The sequence below is a fragment of the Galeopterus variegatus genome, unplaced genomic scaffold (assembly GCF_000696425.1).
Source record: "Galeopterus variegatus unplaced genomic scaffold, G_variegatus-3.0.2 Scaffold73, whole genome shotgun sequence".
Classification (NCBI taxonomy): Eukaryota; Metazoa; Chordata; class Mammalia; order Dermoptera; family Cynocephalidae; genus Galeopterus; species Galeopterus variegatus.
The window spans coordinates 379,206-404,093 of NW_007726184.1; the positions used below are offsets into that span (position 1 = coordinate 379,206).

Consider the following 24,888-nt stretch of genomic DNA (forward strand, 5'->3'; position numbering starts at 1 on the left):
GAAGTCACTTGGACAGATTTTGCTGTGGATCTGGGAAGTTAGATTTAGCTGACACCTGTATTCCATCAGGATGCACGCTCCCCCGGGGCAGAGGTCTTGTCTGTCTTGTCACTGGTGTGCCTGTGCACCTGGCGCAGTGCCTGGCTGGAAGTAGTTGTTTAATAAATATTTGTTGAGTTGATGGTTGAGTGAGTGAATCCCTGCAGCCCTCCTACTTATAGATACAGGAAACAGGATGAAAATCAGTGTCAGCTCACTACACCTTTCCTGAGTCCTTGTCAGACTCAGATTTCGTTCAGGCTTTTCCAAGCTCATGAAGAAGGAACAGGAAATAAGGCCAGAAACGAATGTGAGGCAGAGGCAGGTGTGTCACAGCACCTTCATGATAGCCAAGAGATGGAGGACTGGATGAGATCTGCGGCATATACACACAGTGGGGTGCTGCTCAGCTACAGAAAGAAATGAAATCCTGTCATCTGCAGCAACGTGGATGGAACTGGAGACCATCGTGTTGAAGTGAGTCAGGCACATGAAGACAAATACTGAAGGGTCTCACTCTTATGTGGAGTCATAAAAAAAAAAGTGGTCTTGGGCCGGCCCCATGGCTCACTCGGGAGAGCGCGGCACTGGGAGCGCAGAGGCTGTGGGTTCGGATCCTATATAGGGATGGCCCGTGCGCTCACTGGCTGAACGTGGTGCGGACCACACCGTGCCAAGGGGTGCTATCCCCTTACTGGTCAAAAAAAAAAGTAGTCTCATAGAGGGTAGAATAATGGTTGCCAGAGGTGGTGAGGGACAGGGCAAACTAAGGGAGTTGTGCAGTGTGTGCACGTGTTGAAACACGCTGTCCCCAGCAAGTTGCAAATGTAAAAATAGTTTGAATTTAAAAAGAAGAACAATAGGAGATACCAACAAAATTAAAAAACAGAGAGAGAGAATATAAGGCAGGGGGGAAAGCCCTTGGGTGTCCTGATCTCTTATGTGACCCCTTCACAGTTGCCCAAAGCCCTAATGTGCCCTCGGGGGCTCGCCCCCCCAACAGTGGGGCTTCATTACCAACACAGAGAGGAAAGGGGGAAAAGAGCTCCCTGCCGAGGACCTGGGATCTACCTCTCCAGGAACCAGACGGATACAAATAAAGGCTTCTGGCAGCTCTTGCACATCAGCTGAGAGCAGGTTGTCCTGTTAGGAAAAATAACGTCTTTCAGAATGAAGTATGGAGCTCACGCAGGCAGAAACTATTCCAAAACAGAACCTCAGGACAGGCCCAGAGCCTTTTTCCTATTTAGGATGCAGCCCAGGTCCTGGGAGCTGCTTCCTTTTGGTATGTGTGAAGCTGTACTTGTCCTCGCGGTGACCTGGTCTGCCTGCCCTGACTTAGTGAAAAATCGGCCTTGGAAGTTATTCCAGACATTTGGTTGCACTTTCAGCTGGAAAGTCCCTGCACTAAAGCACGTGCAGTGCCTGGGCAGTGGCCCTGGCCAGGTCTGCGCTTTGACCTTCCCAGCCAGCGCTGCAGTGGCATTGCGCCTGCTCTTCTGGCTCCCTTCTCCCGGCGCTTCCAATAGCTGATGCGAGCAGGGCCTGGGGAGCTTCTGTGCTTGTCAGTGCCACAGCCACTGCCCAGGCCTCCGCACGGCCACATCTGCAATGTTCTAATTCATCATCCCCATCTCATCAATCTGAGGAATAGCCCCTTGCTTAGGATAGAGAATCAAGGATGTTGATGTCATTGATTTATTTCTTCAGAATTTCCCAGGCATTTTGAGGTTATCCTCTGAGTGCCACCTTCCCTTTGGAAAAACTGAGCCTCAGGGTACACCCATCCTGCCAGTGCACTGCCTCCTCGCTGAGAGCCCCCAGGGACTGGTGGGCCCAGTAGGACTGGAGCAGTAGAAACGTCTCTACTTCTGTCCTCTCCATTTTTACAGAATCTCCAGTGAGACGTGCACAGCCCAAAGTATCCTTTCTCTCAGGAACTGATGTGTGAATCATCTGAATAGTTCTGAGTGCTTCTGGTTTCTTTTTTGTTGGTTGAGGCTAAGCCTGGAATTAAATCAACATTTTCCCTCCCTGAAGCCCCAGGCTCTGCCAAGTTCTGGTCCTTGATGACCCTTAATCTGCAGAGCTTGTGGAATCTCCAGAGAAATAACACTGGGAGGAGGACAGAATGTCGTTCCAGACGCCAGATTCTCTGCTCTAAGACACTTTTGTGAAGTTCTGTGTCTTTCATCTCAAAAATTGAAAATTATAGTGGGGGGGCCGACCCTGTGGCTCACTCGGGAGAGTGTGGCGCTCGTAGCACCGAGGCCGCGGGTTCAGATCCTATATAGGGATGGCCGGTGCGCTCACTGGCTGAGCATGGTGCAGACCACACCGTGCCGAGGGCTGCGATTCCCTTACCGGTCAAAAAAAAAAAAAGAAAAGAAAATTATAAGCGGGGAGAAGACTCCCAAAGGGGAAAACAGAGTAGGACTCTGGAACGTACCTTCTTTTTCTTCTGTTCATGTTGTGGTCTAGAGACAGCACGGTAGTCATCGGAGTTACAGCTTTCCTCCTCAGATTCAAGCCTTGGCCCTGCTGTTCACTGGCTGTATGACTGGGCAGCTTATTTACTGTCCCTGAACTTCAGCTACCTCAATTACAGCATGGCAGCTCCTACCTCACATACTCCTGTTTTAAGCTGGCTAACCTCATGTTCCTCTAGAACGTCTTCCCTAAATCTCCTGGTTGGGCTAAACTTCCCGTAGTACCACACACACACACACACACACACACACACACACGTCCGTCGTAGGAGTTGATACATTCTCCTGAAATGACCCACGTCCATCTCTGTCATGACTAGCCCACAGCCCTTCAAGAGGAGAGACTGGATTTTTTTTTGGGGGGGGGGGGTTCTTTTTTAGACTGGAAAAGGGATCACAACCCTTGGCACGGTGTTGTCTGTACCACGCTCAGCCAGTGAGCGCACCGGCCATCCCTATATAGGATCTGAAACCACGTCCTCGGCGCTACCAGCGCCGCACTCTCCCGAGTGAGCCACAGGGCTGGCCCAGGAGAGACTGTTTTAATCGGCTTTGTTTCCTGAGGATCCGGTAGAATTCCTGGCAAACAGCATGCATTATCCACTAAAACAGATTTCACTTCTGGAGTGTTTTTCTGCAGGAGTCTTTTTGTTCAATGTACCTTGAAATCACTTGGATCTGAACTGAGGATGTTAGCTGTTTGATTTCCTGGAAGTGATAGTTCTTACTCTAATTTTCTTCTCTCATCTAAAAGAAATATGGCTTTAATGTGTAGAGTTCCCAGAAAGCTTGTGCGTGAGTGGCTGCTTCACCATCAAGTCCTTTTCTCATCTGCTTTCTGTTTAAGGACAGTTGTGAAAAGTCCATGATGGGAAGGAAAGAATTGGATGGTGGCAGCTGGGGAGCCCTCAGCCTCTCGTCTGTATCACGTTGGGACTGTGGGCTTTGATGAGGAGAAGGGCAGGAAGGCTGGTGTTTGGAAGTGATGAGCTGGCAGTCAAAGGCTGTGCTCTCCCGTGCCTGGGTGGGCAGGTTTGGAGAGTGCTGGGACCGGACCTGCCAGCTTTGCTGCCTGCCTTTTTTCTTCTGTTACCTATAGTTCACATATTTCCTGATCTTCCACATGCCCTAGTCCAGCATCACAGCTAACACTTTTTGGGTCCTGAGCTTAGTGTTGAAGAATGGAGCATGAGTATTTAAAATGACACTCCCATGGGTGTGAGGACTAGGACAGGGCACAGGTGAGCCTGAGGATCTGCGTTCAGATCCTGTGTTAGTCTATTTCTGTTGCTTATAACAAAATATCTGGAACTGGATAATTTAGAAAGAAAATGAAATTTATTGCTTACCGTTTCAGAGGCTGGCAAGTCCAAAGTCCAGGGAACACATTTGGTGAAGGCCTTGGTGGTGGCAGTGGTGACCAAGGGGTGTCACGTGGTAGAAGCGGTGGAGCAGAGAGAGACTCTCACGTGCTTACCCTTTAAAGCCCTCGGAACTACACCCCTCCCCACCCTGAAACCATCAACGCAATTGCCTCTTCAAGGCCCCACCTTTCAGCTACCGCAGTAGGATTTCTCACCCTGTTAACACTGTCACAGTGGGGACCAGGCCTCCAACACATTATAGTTTTTGTGGGGGGACCCAAGGCAGTCCATAATAGATCCCATCATTATACATCTACCTGAATTTGTGAATGAACATGCCACCAGATCTTGCTTTTTTAGTAAAGATTCACTAGAAAATTTGAAAGATGCCCTTTGGTGAAAGATCCTGGTAATTCCAGCAGATGCACTAAGACTTTAATTCAGTGCCTACCTGGATTCATAAAATGCTCTAATGCCATTACAAAGAGGCCCCAAATACTGTTCACAGCAGAAGTGCCAGTCTCCAGAACACTTCTGCACCCCTTTATGCCACAAACATCACTAAATCAGAATTCCCTCTCCTTCCCTTCAGTGGGGCTTCACCTGACAGATCAGCTGTCACCCAGAACTGGGTTGGTGGGATGTTGTGTGCCAAAACCCAGCGTCATCTCTTAGAGCTTTGAATATCACGGAAACCAGGGCCCTGCCGCAGCCGGGATGCGAGGTGCTTGTGAGCTGCTCCCACCTATGCTTCTGGCTTCTCTGTGCCACATCAAGTCTGCTTCTCCTCGAAGGTCTAGGAATACCAAACTGCCACTGTGTGTCACCTGTGCCTTGGCTCAGGCTGCCCCCTCCCATCTTTCTTTGTCAAATAACTATTGTTTACAATCCAGAGCGAATGGACACAACTTGCCCGTGCAGGAATGCACACAAATTGGTGGTGCAACTGTTACTGGATGTTTGCTGAATACTGCAAACGTGTGCGAGGCTTCTGTGAAAGGGGAAGGCGTGTGGCAGATGTGGGACACAGCACACGCCCCTCCACTCGTGTGCGCGTCACTCAGCATTTATCATGACCCCGGGAGATGGATGTAGGCCTCACGTATAGGTCAGGAAACGCGCTCTGCGTAGCTACATCATTTTCCTGAGATTCTCTAGCGAGCCACTGTTGAGTCGGCCGTCTGACCTGGATTTGTCTGACTCTGCACCTGTGTGTTCCATCATGTCACAGCGGACACACTGAAGAACAATGGGAGGCCGCCTCTGACCCACACAGGGCACTAAGGAACATCAAAAAGGTGATGATGACAGCGACAGAAACAAGGAACTCTTCCAGATTAAGGGAAACTAAAGAGACGCAATAGTCAAGTGCAGCATTTAATTTTTAAACATCCGTGAGTCCGTAGTGATACTTGAAAATATAAAGAAAATGGGAAATGTGCTTTTTTTTTTTAACAAAAGAATCATAGTGGAGTAAATGGCAGGATTTTTAAAATCGCCACTTTGTGACCCACAGTGTAGTCACTGACAGGCAGAGCTGCTCAGTGATGCCGAGGCCACTGGATATAAGGATGCTGGGGGCAGGTACCCCCGTGTTTCTAAGTGTCACCCCACAGACAGCTGGTCATTCACCAAGGGGGAAGTGCGCTTTTCCATCAGAAGATGTTGGGCCCCACCTCAACCCTGCACTCAGGCCTGGCCCAGTTGCTGCGCAGCGGAGGGAGGGACACAGCCAGCCCGCATGCCTCACGGGGTCCTGGATTGGCGGGTGGGGGTGCTGGAAGGTTTGCTCCGCAGTGGCTTCTACATTAGAGGCGCTTTCTTCCTAGGCAGTGAGAAGAGCTACCTCAGGGCGCATGAGCTCACCCAGCTGTAGGAGCAGACGTGGCAGGAGTCTGTTTCTCCCGCTTAGGGAACTGCCACTCACATCAGGCTCCTTTCCCGGCCTCCACAAAGCCATGACCTCTTTGACTTTCAATATGCCCTCGGTCTGACTCCATGGAGGCTGCCCTGACCTCACTGCAGTGAACGCGGCTGCTTGGATGAGTGGAGGCTCCCTCGGACACCGCCTCTGTCCTCGTGGCCTGTGTACAGTTTCTGTCCTTTGTCATCAGGACGTTGCTTCTTGCTTGTCTTGCAGGTTCAGGTGTGAATGGCCTGGAGGAACCCAGCACTGCCAAGAGGCCAAGGGGCACTCCCGAGAGGATCGAGCTGGAGAACTACCGCCTGTCGCTGAAGCAGGCAGAGGAGCTGGAGGAGGTGCCCGAGGAGACGCAGGCAGAGCACAACCTGAGCAGTGTGCTGGACAAGGGCGCAGAAGAGGACGTAGCCAGCAGGTCAGCCATGCCCGCGGCCTGCCCTGCCCCTCCTCCCTAGGGCAATGGCCACATGAGCTCCTCCAGATGAATGTCCTGCCTCACCTCAGGACAGCACAGCAGCTTGTCAGCAGCGTGGGATCTGAGCCAGACTCGGATTTGGCTGGCTTTGAATCTTGACTCTTGCATTTACCATCTGTGTGACCCTAGGCAGGTTATGTAACCTCCGTATGCCTCAGTTTTCTCATCTGTGAAATAGAGGTAATATTAGTATCTCCTGCACAGAATTGGTGTGAGGATTAACTGAGCTGATATGTATAAAGTGTTTAAAACAGCACTTGGCACAGGTAAGCGCCTGTGGGTTACTTTGCATATGCTGGACCATGCACAAAGGAATACGTATCCGCCACCTCTCAGGAACCCTGTAAAGTAGACAGAACATGCATTTTGTCACCTTGTAGGTCAGGAAACAGATGGTGACTCAACAAGAGCTAAGATTGAGATTCAAGCTTTCGGGTCCAAGCCTGGGATTCTTTCTTGTTTCCCTGCTGCCCTGTGATCCATTCTCCCTCATCTCTCCATCTCATTAGCAGTAACGATCACACCCAGTGACTTAATTCAGATGTTCAATAAGTGTGTGTTGAACAACTGCCATGCCTGTAGCACAGGGTTAATCATTGAAAGGTAGCGAAAAAATAACAAGTCACAGGTTCTGCCCTCAGTTGCTGTTCACAGATTCACTGTAGGGAAAAGACTTCCATATAGGGAGAAAGCAGCCCCACGGCAGTGCACTGGTGGGGGTCAGGGTCTGGTGGAGGAGCACTGGGGCTGCAGCCAGGGGTGACCCAGCTGCCAGCTCACTGTGCCAGTTTGGGGAAGCCACCTTACTCTCTGGGTTTCTTTTCTCCTCCTGTGGGTAAAGAGAGGGACAGAGGATGTTTGTCCCGGGGGTCACATGCAGCAGCAAGTGGTTTCATGCTTAGCCAGTCCCAGTGTGTTCATGTTGTGTACCTGAGCGATGCCTGTGCAGGACCCGCCGGCCCTGCAGGCCTCCTGTGCCTGCTGCCCTGTACTCCCACGCATACATCGTCAGCAGGGAAGGCTCCCAGTGCTCAGCAGAAATCTATGAAGATAAAAAGAAGGGGTAAAGCCAGCATAGGATGGGCCCTCCTGCAGGCTTCAGGGCAGGAGCACTTGCTGCAACCCCAGATGGGCGGAGGCTTTGGGTTGACATTCGAGAGCATATGAAGCACACGCTGAGCACTTTTATCTAGCCATGATTAAGGGAATGTATGCGGATAAAGAAAACAGAGCATTTGTTTAAGGTCAGGAATGTTTTTCAGAGGGCGTTTGCAGGGCAGAGCTACTTCCCACCACCTCAGCCCTGGTATCAGGCATGTTCTGGCTGTCCACTTCTGGGGCTGTCCCCACACACAGCTGTTCCAGGCATTCCAGGGCAGCCTACCCCTTGGAACCTGCAGTTCTGAAGCCGTCACTAGTCACATAACTGCATCTCTAGCCAGAGCACCCATGCAGACGCCACGCTCCCTGCTGCACTCGGGTGAGGAGAGCCCGCCATGGGGGTGAGAGATCCTCTGTGTCTCACAGAGCTGACGACTTGAACTCAGGGTGAATGTTGTCAGTGCCACTTGCCTGCAGTGTAGTTTTTTCTCCTCTGTAATTCATAACCTGGGCAGCAAGGTCACATAAGGTAGCAAAGGCAGCCCGGGAAGGATGCACCGTGGCTTTATGGCAGCATGTGTAGGAAGGGCAGCACAGAAGAGCATGGAATCAGTCACCCTCGACCCAGTGCCGCAGATGCCCCCACCGTACTTAGATTCAAGTTAAAGAAACAAAAAACCTAGCGTTAGATGCTATGCAGAGTGAAAAATGGTCTCTCAAGAGCCCAGAGGAAGGAGATACAGATTTTATCTTATTTCCCCAAGAAATAAGGTGCATAAAATGGACGTGTGTTTTTTCCATCTTGCAGCACCAAGGACAGAGTGAGGGGCGCTGTCAGCCCTCAGTCCTTCTTTGATGAGATGTTAGCCCTGAAGGTGAGGAATGACATAGTTTTAAGTTTACCAGTCCAACCCAGAGAACTCTTAACATAGCACCTGCTGCAGGAGGCAGTATAGTGTGATGTTTCAGAACATGACTTTGGAGTCCAGCAGATCTGGACATGAAACCCAGCTCAGCCATCTACCAGCTGTCAGCCAGTTACTTAACCTCTCTGTGCCTCACTCATCTGCAAAGGACACTGTACCTTTTGTTATGAGGATTAAATCAAATAAAACAACTGACACAGGGCCTGACACCTAGTGAGCACTGAGTCAATGCCAGCAATGCTGTCGTTATCACCATATTACCCCGCAGCTCTAAGCACGCACAGGGACCCCACACTAGGAGGGATTCTGATACAGGCTGAGCATCCCTAATGCAAAAATCTGAAATCCTGAATGTTCAATGAGCATTTTCTTTGACTGTCATGTCAGAGCTCAAAAAGTTTCAGATTTTGAAGCATTTTGGATTTCATATTTTTGGATTAAGGATGCTCAACCAGTAAGTATGATGTAAATATTCCAGAATCTGAAATCCAAAACACTCCTGTTCCCAAGTATTTGAATAAGGGATATTCAGCCTTTATTGGTTTCCTTAAACAGGTGGGTTAAGTGCCAGAAATTGGGTTTGGCCTTGTCCCCGGGCATTGGTATCCCAGCGTTCCATGCCTCAGGGTCATGCAGTGGCTTGTGAAAACCCAATTGCTATGCTGTTTCAGATTCAGCTGGTCTGGGGTAGAGCTCAAGAATTTTTATCTCTGATAAGTTCCCAAGTGATACTGTGGTCCAGAGACCGCACTTTGATTATCCCCGCTCTGTTTTCCAAATTTCCCTGGTGATAAATACCACCTGGGACACTTGGTAAAATGTAAGTACTGGGTCCTTCCCTTGAGTATCTAATTCTGTGGGTTTGAGCTGGAGGCCAGGAATGTCCGTTGTTAACAAACACCCTAGGTGATTCTCATCACCTGATTCATAGTTTAGTTGACATAAGCCCTGTAAGTCCTAAACCTTTTCATAGGTTCCTGACCTAGGCTTAATCAGCTCCAGGACCCTTCCTTGCAAGCAAGGTAGGGCCCGTCTTCTGGAAGGGACTATGGAAATAGCACTTTTTCTATGGAAAGACTGAGTAGCCAAAGACAAGGGAGAATTGCCTTTGTGATTTTACTATTGTTTTTCCATGAGTGGAAGAATTTGTCCCAGACAATGAAGAGGCCTCGTGCAGTGCTGTCTGCTGGAGCTCTTCAGTGTTGTAAAATTGGTAAGATTCGTGGCTCTGAGGAGCACATCAGAGAGGCCGGAGCAGACAGGTGCTTTTTCTAGGTGGGCAGCCAAGGTTACAAGGGCCCCCAGAGTCGATGGCAGGCTAGCCCAAATGGGCCTTGCCCTCTGTCAGAATAACCCCACAAGGAAAAGCCCCTCCTTCAAGGCCAACCATGAATAAATGGGGGTGCCCGCCTGTTTCTCTCTCTCCTGCTTTTCAGCACAGGCAGCAACGTGAGCCATTGCTGAGCAGGATGCAGGTTTTAGCATGGATTAAATGTCCGCTTTGTAAAGATTGCTGGACAGTGTACATCTTCTCTAGCAGTCTGCTTAGCAGTAGCCTGTTTGCATGGATGTCAGGGTGGATGGGATATAGGGGCATGGCTGAGCTGGACGGACAGTTGCACCAAGTGTGTCTGAGATTAGGAGAGGGTCAATTTAAAAGTGAAAGCTGTGATTCCACATTTCTCTTTGAAAATCGCCCAGGCTGCCTCCTGGGTGGTAGGGCCTGCCTGAATTCTGGCCTCCACTTTTTAAGGTTTCTGAGCTTGATCTCGACCTTCCTCCTGGGCTTGCCACCCTGGCAGCTGCTAGTGGGTTTTTGGAGACCCAGCCAGCCAGGTGCAGCCTGGCATGGCATGGATATTGCTGGGAGTCCTGACTTCTCCTCACACAAGTGATCAGCCTTCTTAGCCTTCAGTTTCCTAGTTTCTAAAAAATGGGAAAAATACCAGCTGTGCCCTGGAGTGGTTGTATGTGAGGTGAGCTCTGCAGATGTGCCTTGTGCGGCACAGCAATTACTGCTGATCATTGTCATCCTTGGGACTGCCGTTCCTGACACAGTGGAACCTCTGCTTGGCTTATTTAAGCCGAGCACACCTTGTCTTTCTAGATTCTAATTTATATGCCTATTGGCTTTGTTTCCTCCTGCCAGGCCCTAGCAGTGCTCCAGTGAGAAGACACCCAAGGGAAAATCCAGGGAGGGGTTTTGGGATGAGTCATGGGGTGTAAATTGTCGCAGGGAGGACTTCTGCTAGATATTCTTCCAACTAGAAGCATCAGCTCCTTCTGATGGAGGCTTCACCAGGGAGGTGTGTCATCTCTGACACCTTTGACGTTAGGGGCAGCCTGCTCTGGTGTGTTTGTGGTCCCTGGTACATTCCTGCGCATCTTGGCCATACTGGATCCTGTGGTAGGACCCCAGCGAGCAGAGCAGACCCAGGCCAGGGAGGCAAGCAGATCACACAGCCTGATGGGACAGCGTGCTGTTACCATTGCACACATGGACACCTGCCATGAGGGGAGGGCGACTGTGGTGACCAGCTTTCTGGCCCCCTCTCTCCTGAGAGGCTGTGTTCTGAGAAGTCACCCTCCTCTCCCAGAGGGAAGGAGACGTTGGTTGTCTGTGTTGCATTTTTTTCTGGTGTATATAAGGATTCTCTCCACTTAAAAAGTTCCCAGGAGATAGTACAAGGGGGTCTCTGCCTTGTGCACCTTCCCCCAGCCTCACAGAAGGCCAGACCCAGAGGTGCAGGTGTGGGAGCAACCAGGAAAGGTCAAATGAGCCTTGCGAATTCACACCACGAATCTTGCATGAGGTAAGGCCCTGGCCAGACCCAGAGACCCAAGGTCCTGTGAAAATGATAGCCTGGAAGGGAACAGTTCACAACACCTGCCAGGTTTCTCTGTGCTTCAGAAAAACAGGGAGGCTGTTTGTGTCTTAGGTCTGCAGAAGCCAGTAGCAAGGCCTCAGGGATGGGCTGAGCTTGTAGCTCATGGAGAGAGGCACGGATTGACCTTTCTGCTCTCCTTTCTGTGCTCCATGCCTCACGTGCTACGCTCCCACAGCCTTGAGCTGTCCTAAAACTAGCCCAGGAAGCACTATACCTGTACGTGGGGCCTCGTTGTTCTTGTCACAAGGTATTTATCCGTTGCCCACATTAGGCACATGCAGCCATCCTCATGATGTGGCACGGAGCAAGGACAGGGCCACACTGAGGCCCCTCTCTGCCTCAGAGCAGCTTCATCCTGCTCGCTGGTGCCGGGACAGCCTCGAACAAGCCACCGGGCACCCTCCACCATGAAGGAGGGATGAGGTGGCCTTCCCTCTGCCCACCAAAGCATCAAGGCGGCCTAGAAGCGTCCCCATCCTTGTTTCATGTTTGAATGGTATTAAATGACATGCACTGGGGTGCACATTGTTGTTCATTAGTGAGAAAGTGACTAATGAAAATGTGAAGGCAAAAATAGCACCAGGAGTGAAAACTGTCACAGTCCAGAGGCCACACTTTACAGGGCCAGATTCTTCCACGTGCCACTTGAACCACCTCCGCCCAGCCCACCGTGCCCTGCAGGTCTCCCTCACCTCCTCAGGACACATTTGCATATTAGCTCCCCTTGAGAGTGAGGGGCTTTTCTGTGTCACCTTTGCTGTGGGTAATGCTGCTGCTTGTCCAGAGGGACGGATGCCAAGGCTGGGCTTATCTCCACTTCCCCACAGTTTCTCCAGAGTCTGCCGTAACTGCAGTGAGCGGGTGCTTGCTGCGCACTGTACCCGCATGCTCCCCCCAGTGGCTGGCCAGGGCTTGGCACATCAGGGCCCTTGGGGAACACCGTGAAACTGGGCCTGTGGCCTCACTGCAGTCCCACCGGGTATGCACCTTGACTGCCAGCCTTCTCTGCGTGCCACACTGTGGCGTGCAACAGGAGGGAAGAGGACTCTCTCCACTCTCCATTCCCAGGTCATGCGCTTGGATCAGAACGAGTCCACTGCCCCCATTCGTGTCCTTGAGGCCTCCGTGAGACCACTCAGCGACCCTGGCATTTGCTGAGTCAAAGCACCACACCCCACGGGGCGTTGGCTTGCGTGGGCATGCGTTTCGTCCTGCCCTGGTGGCCACTTTTTCCGTCCCTTCTGTTGCGTCCCTCTCTCCCCTCCTGCTCAGCAGGTGCCTTGCCTGTGCCTTGCCTGGGACGAACAGTCTCTGGCTGTGGCTCTCAACCTTCCCCTTCTGGGGCTCTGTCGTTCCTCACTGTGGGTGTGTGTTCCTCTCCTCAGCAGTTCCGAGTCTGAGATGGAGGAGGAGGAGGAGGAGGAGGAGCAGGACGAGCCACGGCTGCCCACCTCCGACCTGGGCGGCGTTCCTTGGAAGGAGGCCGTGAGGATCCACGCTCTTCTGCAGGGGAAGAGTGGGGAGGAGCTAGAGGCCTTGACAAGCTTCGAGCCCGGGGATGAGGAGGAGGAGGAGGAGGACTACGATGACGACTACGAGGAGGAGGACGAGGAGGAGGAGTCCAGCGAAGGTCAGGGAAACATCTCTGCTGCTAAGCCTGACCCATCCCTTGTGAGGCCAGGGTCCCGTGCGTGAGGGTGACAGACTCACCTCCCACAGACCCAGGATGATCCTTCCTGCCTCTCCCTGACCTCAGGTACGAGGCAGAGGCGAGGACACCTGACATCATGTCCCCTGTACACATTCTTATTAAAAATAGGAAGGGGAGGCAGAGGGCGGTCCAAGGACTTCATCCAGATCAGGTGCATGTTCTCTTCGCCTGCCCATTTTCTCTCTTTTTTTCCTTTAGGTTCAGTTAAAGAAACATTTTAATAAGAAAACGGAATTTAGTTTCTAGAGGACTCCCTGATTCCTAGTCTGGGGTGTTGGAGGCTGCTGTGAGCTGAAGCACCCACTGGATGGGGTTCAGTTGGCGACCTGCAGGCTGATGTTCTTGGGCCGGTGTCCTGAGAAGGAGCAGCTTAGCTTCGGTTTCAGTCACTCTGGGTGGCTCTTAAATACTCTCTCTCCTTGGACTCGAGGTTTTTCGACTCAGTTCCTGTCCCTAGCTCTGTCTGAGGAAGAACTTGCTGGTAGCTTCTTGCCTATGGAGAAAGAGGGTCATTCTTTCCCTCTCCTGGTTGCTCAGAAATCTGGTGGATGGTGAGGAAGGAACCAGGGCCAATGGGGTCCTGCTTCCCCTGCAGATGGGCTGTGCTCTCTCCCGCGGCATGAAATGAATGGGAAGGACAAGGGCCTTTTAATTTCCGAGCACCAGTTCCTCCTGCCATTGGTCAGAGGAGCAGATTAAATTCTGGACAGCCCCGGGCCCGGGTGCTGATCTCCGCTTTTCCTGAAATCTGGTGTGCTCGCTGCCCAGCCCAGCTCCGGGTCTGTTTTCTCTGGACAGCAAGGCCGGAGTGCTGGCCAGATGAGGAGCCCCTCTCCAATGCAGCTGAAGTTCCTGAGCAGCCAAGAGCTGCACGGCTTGCAGCACTGTCCCAGTGAGGTGGGCACAGGGACGGGGTGCACAGGGCCAAGGCCTCCTCTCCCCGTCCCCTGCAGGCAGGCAGCACCCATGGGCAGTGCTGGGTGGCCTGCCACTCTGTGCTCAGCCCGCTTTGGGAGAGATGAGTAAGGTCTGTGCAGGAAGGAGGCTGTGCCTGCAGAGCCATGCTGTCCAGAGCTGCCCACGCCCCTGCTAGCCGGGGTGATCACGGCCACGGCTCACCAGGGGAGAGGTGTTTAGTTCCTGTCCCTCCAGATATCATGACCTCCATCTGACGGTTAACGCTTAGTGGCTTCTAACCCCAACACAGCTCAGGGTCAGCTTGTTCCCTGCTTAGGAGGTTTTAGCCCAGCTTTCCCTCAGGTAGACTTAATTTCCTTGATTGGACCTAAGGTCCAGACCAAACCTGTAAGGAGCAGGCTTTAACTAGTGAACACATACCCGCAAGTTCGGCCTAACTCTGGGTGCTCCCAGATGGGGCCTGTGTTGGCATTCCTGCCTGGAGAGTGTGTGTCTTGTGGGCAGCAAATCTTGAAGCCTGTGGGGTGGTGGCAGCATGCTTGCTGCCTTGCAGCTGGAGGTGGCTCTTCCCTCCGTCCGTCCCCCTTTCTCTGTTTGTCCCCCTGCGGGATTCTTGATGCTGCATAGGCGTCTGGCTCCCCCTGCTGTAGATGGGGGGTACTGTCCCAGGACAGGTACCTGCCCTGCCAGGGCTCTGGCCTCTCTCAAAAGAACAAGACACGGGTATATGGAAGGTCACACGCTCTGCTCTTCGCCCACTGTACCCTGGCTCCCTAGCATCCAGGATAGAATTTGCCTTCAAGAGCTGGTCCCACATGAAAGGATCTGTGTTTTCTGGAGCTGTGCTGAGAGCCTTTGCATGTGTCTAGCTGGCACCCACCCCTACACAGACAGCTGTATGCAGAGCAGCAGGTGAGCCTCGGGAGAATCCAGAGACAGCCTTTTGGAGTGTGGCCCCATCTGTGCCCTGGACATTGTGCAGCAAGTCCCCCTCATCCAGTTAAGACTCAGCTTCTTTAAGGCAGACATCCCCAGATCACTGCTACAGGAGCCTTTAACATTTCTGAGGAAGGGTGAAATGCTGGCTTCATGCTGTTGTATTAACAGGAGCAGAACTTTGCTCAGGGAGAACAAGCACTCTCTTCCCTTTGTTGCTTGGGAGGTAGAGCAAGGGTTTCTCTCTGACTTAAACGTTCCTCAGTCCTCAGACATGCAGGGCTGGTGTCTTGCTGTGGTTCAGCCCTGTCCAGCACCATAAAGGCTAATTGATCTTGGGAAAAGTCTGTGAGTCTGTAGAGACCAGCAGCCCCAGTAAGGCATGTGTGAGGGGCTGATGCCCCACATGCAGCGGAGTGTGGTGGTCTTATTAGTACTTTTTGCCCGTGTCACATTCCTCAACATTTGGACTGAAGATGTTGTCATTATAGTGACTGAAGCAAAGCCAGATTGTCCAGTTGGGTTGTTGAGGGAAAGGTGACATACACTGGCTCCATCAGGAACCCAGAGTCCTTTAGGTCATGTGGCACCTTGATGTCTGCACAGTCATCTTTCCTCCCATAGTGTCCCCTTCCCCAAGTTGCTGCCTGTCCCTTTATCTTAACCCAACTGTATGGCATGGTCCAGGCACTAATTAGAGGGAACCCACAGGGCAGGGGCTGCATGCAGAGTTCTTGGGCTCTGACAGCAAGAATAATCTGAAAGGGCCACTGATACGTTTTCATTTAGCTGAGAAACAAGGTCTTGTGTCCAGAGGGGATCAGCAGGACACAAGGTAGAATTTTCAGCAAAAGGCTTTGACCTCAGGAAAAGCAGGGTGATCTTGGTTCCATCCTACCTCAAACTACCAGAGCCTTGGGCATTTACAGGATAGAGCTGTGCTTCCTCTCCCAGCCCCTGCCTCCCCGACTCCATCTCCTTCCCATATCTGTGTCCCTGCCACAGAACCAGCACACAGCACGAGGCCCATCACAGAGGGGAATGTTTCTCTCTAGCAGCAGCTCTAGCTACAGAAGATATAAACTAAAGCACCAACAAAGTACATTCTGTCCCATGTTTGCTAGCTGGTTCATGACAGGATGACACCGTCCCATCCCCCTCTCCCTTATCACTTGGCTTGTCTCCAAGAAGCCATCAGCTTGGCAGGTGGTGGTAAGCACCTTGCCGTGCGACACACAGAAGGGGCAGGAGTGGTGCATACCCGGGGGTCTCACGCTGTGCCAGGTGACAGCTGACTCCTCATGACTCCTGGAGGGATAGCCCCTCAGAGGCCAGTTTTAATCTGCTCTTTTTTTCCAACTTGACATGGGGGTCCCTGAAATGCAGGTTAGGATGAAAAGAGCATCAGAAAGGAAAGTTCTTTCTGCATTTGGGATTGGAATGTGTGGTTCTTCTCTTCATTGAGGTCAAGAGCACATGTGAAGCTTGAAATGACGAAATCTAATCAAATGAATAGAAGTCGTGTGTGTGCATGCATGTGCATGTGTGTGCATGTTCTCCATTGTCACCTCTTTCTCACTCAGACTGATGCTGTAAATACTGTAACTTTTCTTTCTGTTTTCTTTCCTGTGACATTTCATCCCCTCCTTTCCTTGGCTGTTTATTTTCTCCTTCCTTCCTCCCCATCATCTCCTCCACCCCTTGAACCTGGTACAGTAGCTGGGAGCCAGCGGCTGGAGGAGGTCTTAAACCCAGCTGGTCCCTTGGAGATCCAGGCTGACGTGCACTGGACACACATTCGTGAGACAGAGCAGCAGGAGAGGACGGCGTCAACCCCCGAGTCCTCTGCCTCCAGAGGTAACCGCTTCCAGACCAGGGCCCAGCGTGCCTCCTGCTGCTACAGAGGCCCTTCCGTTAGGGCTGCCCCATCAGTTTTCTCAAAAGTATGAGCCAGCAGAATGTTTTGTTTTCCTGACGTTAATTGTGATGATTGCCCTTGACCTTCATTTGAGGATATGAAAAGTTCTCTGTGGATTAAGAGGTTGTGGGCTCTTTCTCCATTGATGCAAAATAGAAAAATGAGCCTGACCTTGGGAACACCAAGAATTTGCTTTCCTTCCCCCTTATTTCTAAGCAAGGTTTCTCTTTCCCCACTTTATGAAGTATTCTGGTGCTTTCCTCATGGGGTGTGTCTGGGTGTGAATGTGTATTGGCAGGATGGTGGGGAGCCTATTTTGAAGTGAAATAAAGTTTTAAGAAGAGATTTATATCAAGGAGGCTCCAAAGTAGCTACCATAATTTCCAACTCCAGGCTTTAGGTGAGATGATCTGTGTTTCACAGTAGAATGGAGATGTGCCTTATCCTGGCTTCTTTTAGGGAATAACAATTTTTTAAAAAAAGGCTGTTGAAGGATGTGGTGGCTGCCGTGTCGTACTCCTGAGCACACGCATCTTCCACACATGGATCCTCGGTGTCAGCAGCCCTGCCTCCAGCGCTCTGTCTTCATGAGTTCATTCAGCACTTGTTACAAGCTCTGAGTGACAAAGAGGGCAGCTCCTGCCTGCATGGAGCGTAGCATTTCATGGGACATTTGATCCTCCCCAGCCCCAAGTCTTCACCTATAGGCAAGCTCTGGTACCGGCTTTTGCGTTACTGTAAATGCCCAGCAGCTCTGCAGAACTTGGTGAGAGAGGCCTTGGTCTGGCCTGCAAGCTCAGGATGGCCCTGCAGACCTGAGCCAATGCTGGCGCTTCCTTGGATTTTCTCTTCTCTCGTCCTGAACACCCACCATGTAGGCTGACAGTGGGACTGTCGCTCCTCGGTGGTGCCGGACGGGCGTCTGTCTTGCGATACCATCTCAGTTTCTCTTCTATGTGGGACTTCAGGAATGACCTCAGCTCTCCTCATTGGGAATGCTCATTGCTGTGTAACTTTGTGTTTATCATCTGTTTTAAATTCAGTGCCCGATCTTCCCTCCATACGCCGCGCAGCAGTGCAGGCCTGGCTGGAGACGGTCTCCGGAGGTAGTCTGGTGATGTTTGGTCTCTCTCCCTTCACTGTAACCTCTCTTTCTCTCTCTCTGTCTCTCAGCGGCTCGCTGGTACCTTAACACTAGACCTCTGGCCCTGTTGCTGGTGCATGCGAGGGCGCAGAGGAGCGGGTGGGGCCACGTGCATGCCTCCCTTAGGCGGCCATCCTTGCATGGGCCATCCTGCAACCTCCAGGCACGTCAGGAAGGCAGCAGTCAGCAGTGTAGACAGACAGAGACAAACTTGTTTTTTAGTAATTGAGGCTTACTTTGCTGATAAAGGGCAGGGCTGAAGGAACATTTTTTAGCACTGAGGTTTAAAGTCTATTGAAATTAAGTTGGGTAGAAATTCAGTGGGAAAGTAGAGGAATCAGATAGTATTCCACAAACCTACCAAAGTGTCAGGAAGGAAAGTCAAAAGGTTGGGGGAGGGGGTTATGGAAAACTTATCAGTGAAGAGGAGAGAGCAGAGGATGGATGGACACTATTCAGCTGAAGGTAGGACAGGCTGGGTACAAACTGATGTGTCATCAGCTGGATCTCCAGACTAAAGTGTACATGTCTGTTTAAGTACTTAGCCCAAGAAATAGTTGAAAAACCTTAGTTGTCCTTCCTAAGTGTTTTTGGAAACGTGTTTCTCAACAAGGGGGTCACTGGCATTTTGGGCAGGACACTTTTTGCAGGATGTTTAACATCCTTGGCCTCCGTGGGGCTGAATGTCAGTAACAGCCCCATCCCCAGCCCAGCCATTAAGACAGCCAGAGCCCCTCACGTGTCCTCAGTCACCACTTGAAGAGAGGCAGCATTGCTCCCAAATGAGGACCGCTGTCCTCGCGGTCCCTTCTGAGTTGGGCAGGACTGGAGCTCATAGATCTTCACCAGCCCATCCCGTTGTCCTCGCTGGCAGCAGAAAAAGTAGGTGCACACTTGCTGGGCCTCCCCAGGGCCATGAGGAGAGAGAATGTCATCCGACGCCCAGTGCAGCCAACCCCAAGCCATTAGCCCTGTGAACAGAAGCCGCTGCTTATGATTGTAGTTAGCGTGTGTCCCCAGGATGGCGGGACGAGGCTGAGGTGTCAGGACTTCCCAGCTGGCAGCTGGAGTAGCCCAAGAACTAAGTCTGTCAGCGACTCTTGGCTTTCATCACAGTGTGGCAGCTGCTCGCACGCCGTGCCTCGTTTTAACCTGGATCTAATCCCCAGTTCCATCCCTCGAGCTGTGTCTCTATCAACATTTGCTGCTGCTGCGCTGACATTTCTCACTTGTTTTTTGTTTTGTTTTGTTTTTTTAACGATGACCGGTAAGGGGGTCTTAACCCTTGGCTTGGTGTTGTCAGCACCACACTCAGCCAGTGAACATACCGGCCATCCCTATATAGGCTCTGAACCCGTGGCCTTGGTGTTGTCAGCACCGCACTCTCCCGAGTGAGCCACGGGCTGGCCCTCACGTGTTTGTTTTTGATATGTTGTGACATTTATTCCTTTGAAGGTATTCCCGAGGAGTGTAAATGTCTTACCCTTCTGGCTCTACAGCTGGTGTTTCTTAGTAGAAACTCTGAGTAAGAGAATCACATGAAGAACCGCGGACCAGGACTGGGTCAGGCTAGTGCGGTGCACCTGAGCCAGGCCTCACCGGGGAGTCCTGTGTGGTGGCTCCTCTGTGCTCGCTCCAGTTCACTTGCCGAGAGAGTAGAGTTACCATCTCTGTGCCCAGGCACGCACAGAATCTCTCAAGCCGACCTGTCAGCGCAGTGGACCCTGTCCACTGGGTCGTTCTGGTTCCACCAGCCTTGTCAGAAATGATGTAGTGCAGTGATGAACTCGAAGTCCAGAAGTCGAGCTCAGCAGAGGAGAGCAGTGCTCTGGCGAGTTTGGTTTGTGCCTCAGAGTTCCCGCTCCCTGGTGCTGGCACACCCTCTGCTGTCAGTGGCAGAGGCAGCGCTCTCAGACAGAGGTTTGACCCGGGGAAATAATTAAGTAATTCTTCCCCAGTATTTTTCCCAGCAAATGCCATCGTGACAGGGGGCATCCCGGCATTGGGCTGCCCTGGTGTCTCAGGAGGAGGAATGGGGCACTGCCTGCTCGCCAGCCCGTCTGGGAACTCTCACCTTTGCCTGTGACCCGGATGTCTGTCCTTTCTATTCCAAACCTGTCTCATAGAGTTCTCCAAAAACCGTGTTTGAACCATCATCTTACAAGCTGTGCACAAACAATAAGCTGTGTACACAGCTAAAGGAATTATTAAAGGAACAAGAACTCATGTAACTACCACCCAGGTCAAGAGGTAAAGCATTGCAGCATCTTCCACGTGTCCCTTCCTAGTCACAGTTCCTTTCTCCCCCCAGGGTGGTCACTTCCATGATTTTCGTGACAATCAACCTTGGTGGCGGCTACTCTGTTGGAGCCATTGTCTTTGTGCACATCCTGAAGGCATCAGGGGTGCAGATCATGAGGTCACCTGTGGAAAGGACACATGCACCATGGGGGGTCCAGCTGCCCAATGGCCTGCCCTCCCATTGTCACACAACTGCGCCGCAGCTAGTGCCTCTGCTGCTCACCTGCCCTGGGCTTTGGTCCTCAGGCTCTGGTGTATGCAGATCAAAGCATGACCCCTTTTCCTGAAATGAAAACTTGTAGGAACGATTGAGGGTGGCTGGGCTTAGAACCCTGGAAGAAGCCCTCAGGACACCTGACCAAGGCTGCCTGGGTCTCAGGTGACACAAGGGTCTCCACGTCCTCTCAGTGGTGTTTGCTACTTTCTTAACTGCAGTGCTTGCTCTGAGCTGTTGGGCGAGTCCTGGGTGTGCAGGAGCTGGTTGCTCCTCAGGAGGAGTGAAATTGATCGGTGCTCGTATGTTTTGAGGCTACTCTTGAGGCCAGAAAGTGAGCTCTAGTATCCCCTCAGGCCCTCCCCCTGTGCTTAAAAAGGGTATTTCTCTAAATTATCCCCAAAGAAGCTGCAGCCTCTGCCAGTTGAAGGGGAGGGGCCGTCGGAGTCCTGTTGCTCAGTGGTCCTGTGTCGCTTCCACACAACACTGCTGGGCTGAGCAGTGTGACCATGAGCAGATTACCCAGACCGTCTGGACCTCAGTTTTATCACTGAAAGATAGGGGTTAGAAGCGGTCCTTCTGGTCATGTTATCATGAGGATGTGTGGGACGGGTTAGTCCTCTCAGGCCTGGCACGAGCCCCTGCTGAATTCTCAACTGGGTGCCTGCTGGGCCTGGAGAAGCAGCTTTCCCCTCCATCCTTCCAAACGACTCTCTTCCAGCAGCCTCCGGAGGAAAAGGCAAAGCCTGGCCTTCAGCTGCTCTGCCCCTTCTGTTGGGCCTATCAGAGTCGAGAAGCGCTGCCCCGCTGTGCTGGGGGCCAGGGCCTCCCCGGCCGTGCTGCTCTAGAGAACTCCCAGGCGGGCCAATCCTCCCTTCTCCGCATGGCCTCTGCACTGCAGCCCAAGACAAGCAGCACCTCTTTCCCACCCGTCCACCTGTCTTTCCTTTTCTTTCTTTCTTGGAATATTTCTGCTTTGCAGTCCCATCAGATGAGGACGACCTGAAAGAAGATGTGGACTCGGAGCTGGCAGAGATAGAAGGCGAGGCAGTGGAAGAGGGGGACCCAGGGGACACTGGCGCTGAGCTGGACGATGGTACGAGCCTGGCCTCCTCACTACCTGGTGACTGCTCGTTCCCCAGTGGGGACAGGGCCAGAGTGACTGGAAATCAGGAATGATACAGACAACGTACTTTAAAGCCAAAGCAAGGAGCTCAGAGGACACCCTTAGGTCTCTTGGTTCGTTCCTTGTTCCACCAGTAACTTGATGGTGTCTCGTTTCACTCACCCCTGAGAGCCACCATTGGAGGTGGCCTGCGTTCACCCAGCTGTGGTTGAGAGGCTGAGCAAATCTGGGGCTTTATACAGGCCTGTAAGCCAGTAGGTGCCCTCTGAAAGCTAGACACAGGACACAGAAGATGGCATTTTAGAAACTGAGTATGGTTGATTGGGGGACAGGGGCGGAGGTGAGGCTAGAGAGAAATGAGAAGTCCAGTCAGGACTGTTGAGGTGCAGACCTCAGCCTTGGGGTTGGGGTGTTGTGTCAGGGCCAGTGAGAGGTCCACGGAGCAAGGCTGCCTCCACAGACACACACAGTTTCTTTCTGTTGTGGCCTGTCCTGCATCATTGTTGCTGTGTTTAAAAAGAATGCACAGCACCACAGGCTCTGGTGACACCACCACACTGCAGAGGACAGTGTGTGCTCTGAAGCTGGGTGGACCAGCAGGCAGGGTCTGTCCCCAGGCAGGGGCGGGGCTTCCAACACCCGGAGCTGGTCCAGCCCTCGAGCACTGCACTGCGCTTGACCAGCCGGCTGGGCCATTCTCCGAGGGCGGCAGGAGACAGAGGGGGCATGGCCTCATGCAGGGTGCATGCCAGCTCTGTGTCCTCTCTTCCCTGCACCAGATCAGCAGTGGTCTGACGACACTCCATCAGATGCTGAAGCGGAGCCTCACGCACGGCACCTGGCTGAGGCGGGAGTGGAGCTAGAGCCGAGGCTATCGGGAAATGAGGAGGAAGAGCCACTCGCCTTGCCAAAGCGACAAGAGAGAGGTGAGTCTCGTTGTTGGCAGAAGAAACAGCTTCCAGAATTGCTGTGGAGAGCCCCGTGAGCACCAGCGTGGCAGAGGACGTGGGTCTGGAGGCAGCTGCAATGCTTTGCCTCCCCAGCCTGCCTGTGCCACGGCCTCTGCAACCAGCTCTGCCAGCAGCCCCTTTCCTTGTGTTGTTTGGGGATATAAGAGGGTAGAGGGACATCTCAGAGCTTTGGACACAGATCACACACATGAAGACCGTTGGCTCTGACTCATGCTGTTGAGGGTGCCAGCCAAGGGTGCTGCAAGGAGACATGAGCCAGGAACCCCTGGTGTCTGACCTCCTTCCCACCACCGCAGATGCTGGCCAATGGCACAATGTCCTCCTAGCGTGAACAGGGTGGTTTCCTCTTGTTAAGTCCCTGTGTCCGTTCTTTTCAGATCCTGCCCAAGCCTCCAGTCCTCTCTGGTCCCCTCAGGAACCAGCTGTTCTGTCTACTCCAGTCCACAGCCCCACGGCAGAGGTAAGGGTTTGAGGCTCACCGTGGGAAATGGAGTCAATGGGACCCAGAGGGGTGTAGTAACTCCTCTGTGTGAGGGCCTATGGTCTGAACCCCACAAAGACTGGAGGTTAAGGACCCTACTACCCTCCTCTGAGGAACATTAAAAAATGTTTTCTCCTTGTGCTAAGTGTAGCCGTTAGCAGCAGGTGCGGCCTGGGGACCCTAGCTCCCCCTCGTGGGGCTGGGGCAGTCGGGCAGCACTGCCCTAACCTTGCTGCACACTGACCTCAGGCCTGAGGCCCGCCCAGGTCGCTCTGCCGTGCCCACACACCACCCCATCTTAAAGGCCGATTTGTTTTTAAATTAAAGCAATAATATTTATGGGATCATTGGTTTGATAGGACAGAAACATTCTTTTCTCAGTATTATGTTAAGATAAACATCTAATTATTAAAATTAAAAATACGCATCCAGATTGCCAGTGATGTATGAGCCGTACATTGCAGAATGCTATGTAAATAGATTGCAGCAATATGTCCTGTGGAACGTGGCTTGGGAAATACTGGCCAGAGCACAGGTCCGGGAGGTAGGCCCTAGCACAAGACCTGGGTCTGCTTGGTTTGGTCTTTGGTATTCTAGGAAGCCACCACCTTCAGGGTGGTTGTGGAGGGTCCTTTATTTTACTGAGACACCTGAATGGGGTGATAGAAGGGTTAGTGATCTTTGAGCTTCCAGGGAAGGACAACTTGGTTGTAATACAGACTGTAATAAGTAACTATTTCAGATCGTACAGTGCCAGCTCTATGTTCAAACATCAGGGATCTTGGAGCTCTGGGGGTTGCTGGTGGGAGGTGAGAGCTAAATTTATCAGTGTTCTTTTGGCCAGTATTCATTTCAGACAACCAAGAATATAGGACATGTTTCAAATGAACCAAACTCTGAAAGCAAAGTTGAGTGGTTCTAAAAACTGAACAAACAGAGCAGAAAGTGGGAAAGGTTCCCCCAGAGCTATCTGAATGAGAGCTAAAAGGATGGAGCAAATTTATGTCAACAAGTGTAGGCCCTTGGAGAGAGAAAGCTCCCTGAGGAATTTTTGCTGACCATTAAAACCCTTGTCTTCTGAGCAGCTTGTCTCTCTTCCCCTTCTGTAGGGGGCCCGAGTCCCTCCTGCCTCTGCTGGCACCAAGGTGAGATCACCTGAGAAGCACCTTTTCCCGGAGGCTTCGCTCCCCAGAGAGCAGCCCAGAGCTGAAGCCCTTGGTGATCAGAAGGCAGTGCCCGCTCCCATCCGATCTCAGCCAGGGGCTCTGCCAGAAGCCAAGACTCCTACCTCACCACTTAGTTCGCAGCACCTGTCACCGCTGGCCCCCTCCATTTCCACCCCGCTCCCCATCTGCTCCCAGCCACAGCCTGCCTCCGAGGTCACCGTGCCATCCCCCACCAAGTCCCCCATATGCTTCCAACCTGTTGCTGCCAAAACCTCCACCCCACTGACCCCACTCCCCAAGAAGAGCCCAGGTGACACCAAGGACAGACTGAGCAGCCCTCTTGCTGTGGATGAGGCCCTCAAACGCAGTGACCTGGTGGAGGAGTTCTGGATGAAGAGCGCCGAGATCCGCCGCAGCCTCGGGCTCATGCCTGTGGATCGCAGCAAGGGGCCCGAGCCCCGCTTCCCCTCGCCCCTCTTCCCCTCGCCCCTCTTCAAACCTGTGTCCCTAAAATCCTGTTCAGTTGAGAAGTCCCCCCAGGATGAGGGGCTCCATCTTCTCAAGCCTCTGCCTGCTCCTAAAAGGCTGGGCCTGCCCCAGTCAGATGGTGACCAGCCCTCGCCGCTGACACTTAAGTCGCCATCTGACAGAGAACCGAAGAGCTCCCACGAGGACCGGAGGGACCTGTCCAGCAGCTCCGGCCTGGGCCTGCAAGGGAGCTCCTCCAACATGAAGACCCTGGGCAGCCAAAGCTTCAACACCTCAGACTCCACCATGCTCACGCCCCCCTCCAGCCCAC

General features: G+C 52.4%; 1 protein-coding gene across 1 annotated transcript in view; it reads left to right on the top strand.

Annotated features, from left to right (window-relative positions):
* The window catches only part of MICAL3 (microtubule associated monooxygenase, calponin and LIM domain containing 3), a 200,002-nt gene that overhangs the window by 147,775 nt on the left and 27,339 nt on the right, over window positions 1–24,888 (top strand). The window contains exons 20-26 of the mRNA XM_008578162.1: window positions 6,033–6,228; window positions 12,589–12,833; window positions 16,488–16,625; window positions 21,328–21,441; window positions 22,251–22,397; window positions 22,820–22,902; window positions 24,033–24,880. Coding sequence (XP_008576384.1) covers window positions 6,033–6,228; window positions 12,589–12,833; window positions 16,488–16,625; window positions 21,328–21,441; window positions 22,251–22,397; window positions 22,820–22,902; window positions 24,033–24,880 — 1,771 coding nt within the window. The remainder of the gene's footprint in view (window positions 1–6,032; window positions 6,229–12,588; window positions 12,834–16,487; window positions 16,626–21,327; window positions 21,442–22,250; window positions 22,398–22,819; window positions 22,903–24,032; window positions 24,881–24,888) is intronic.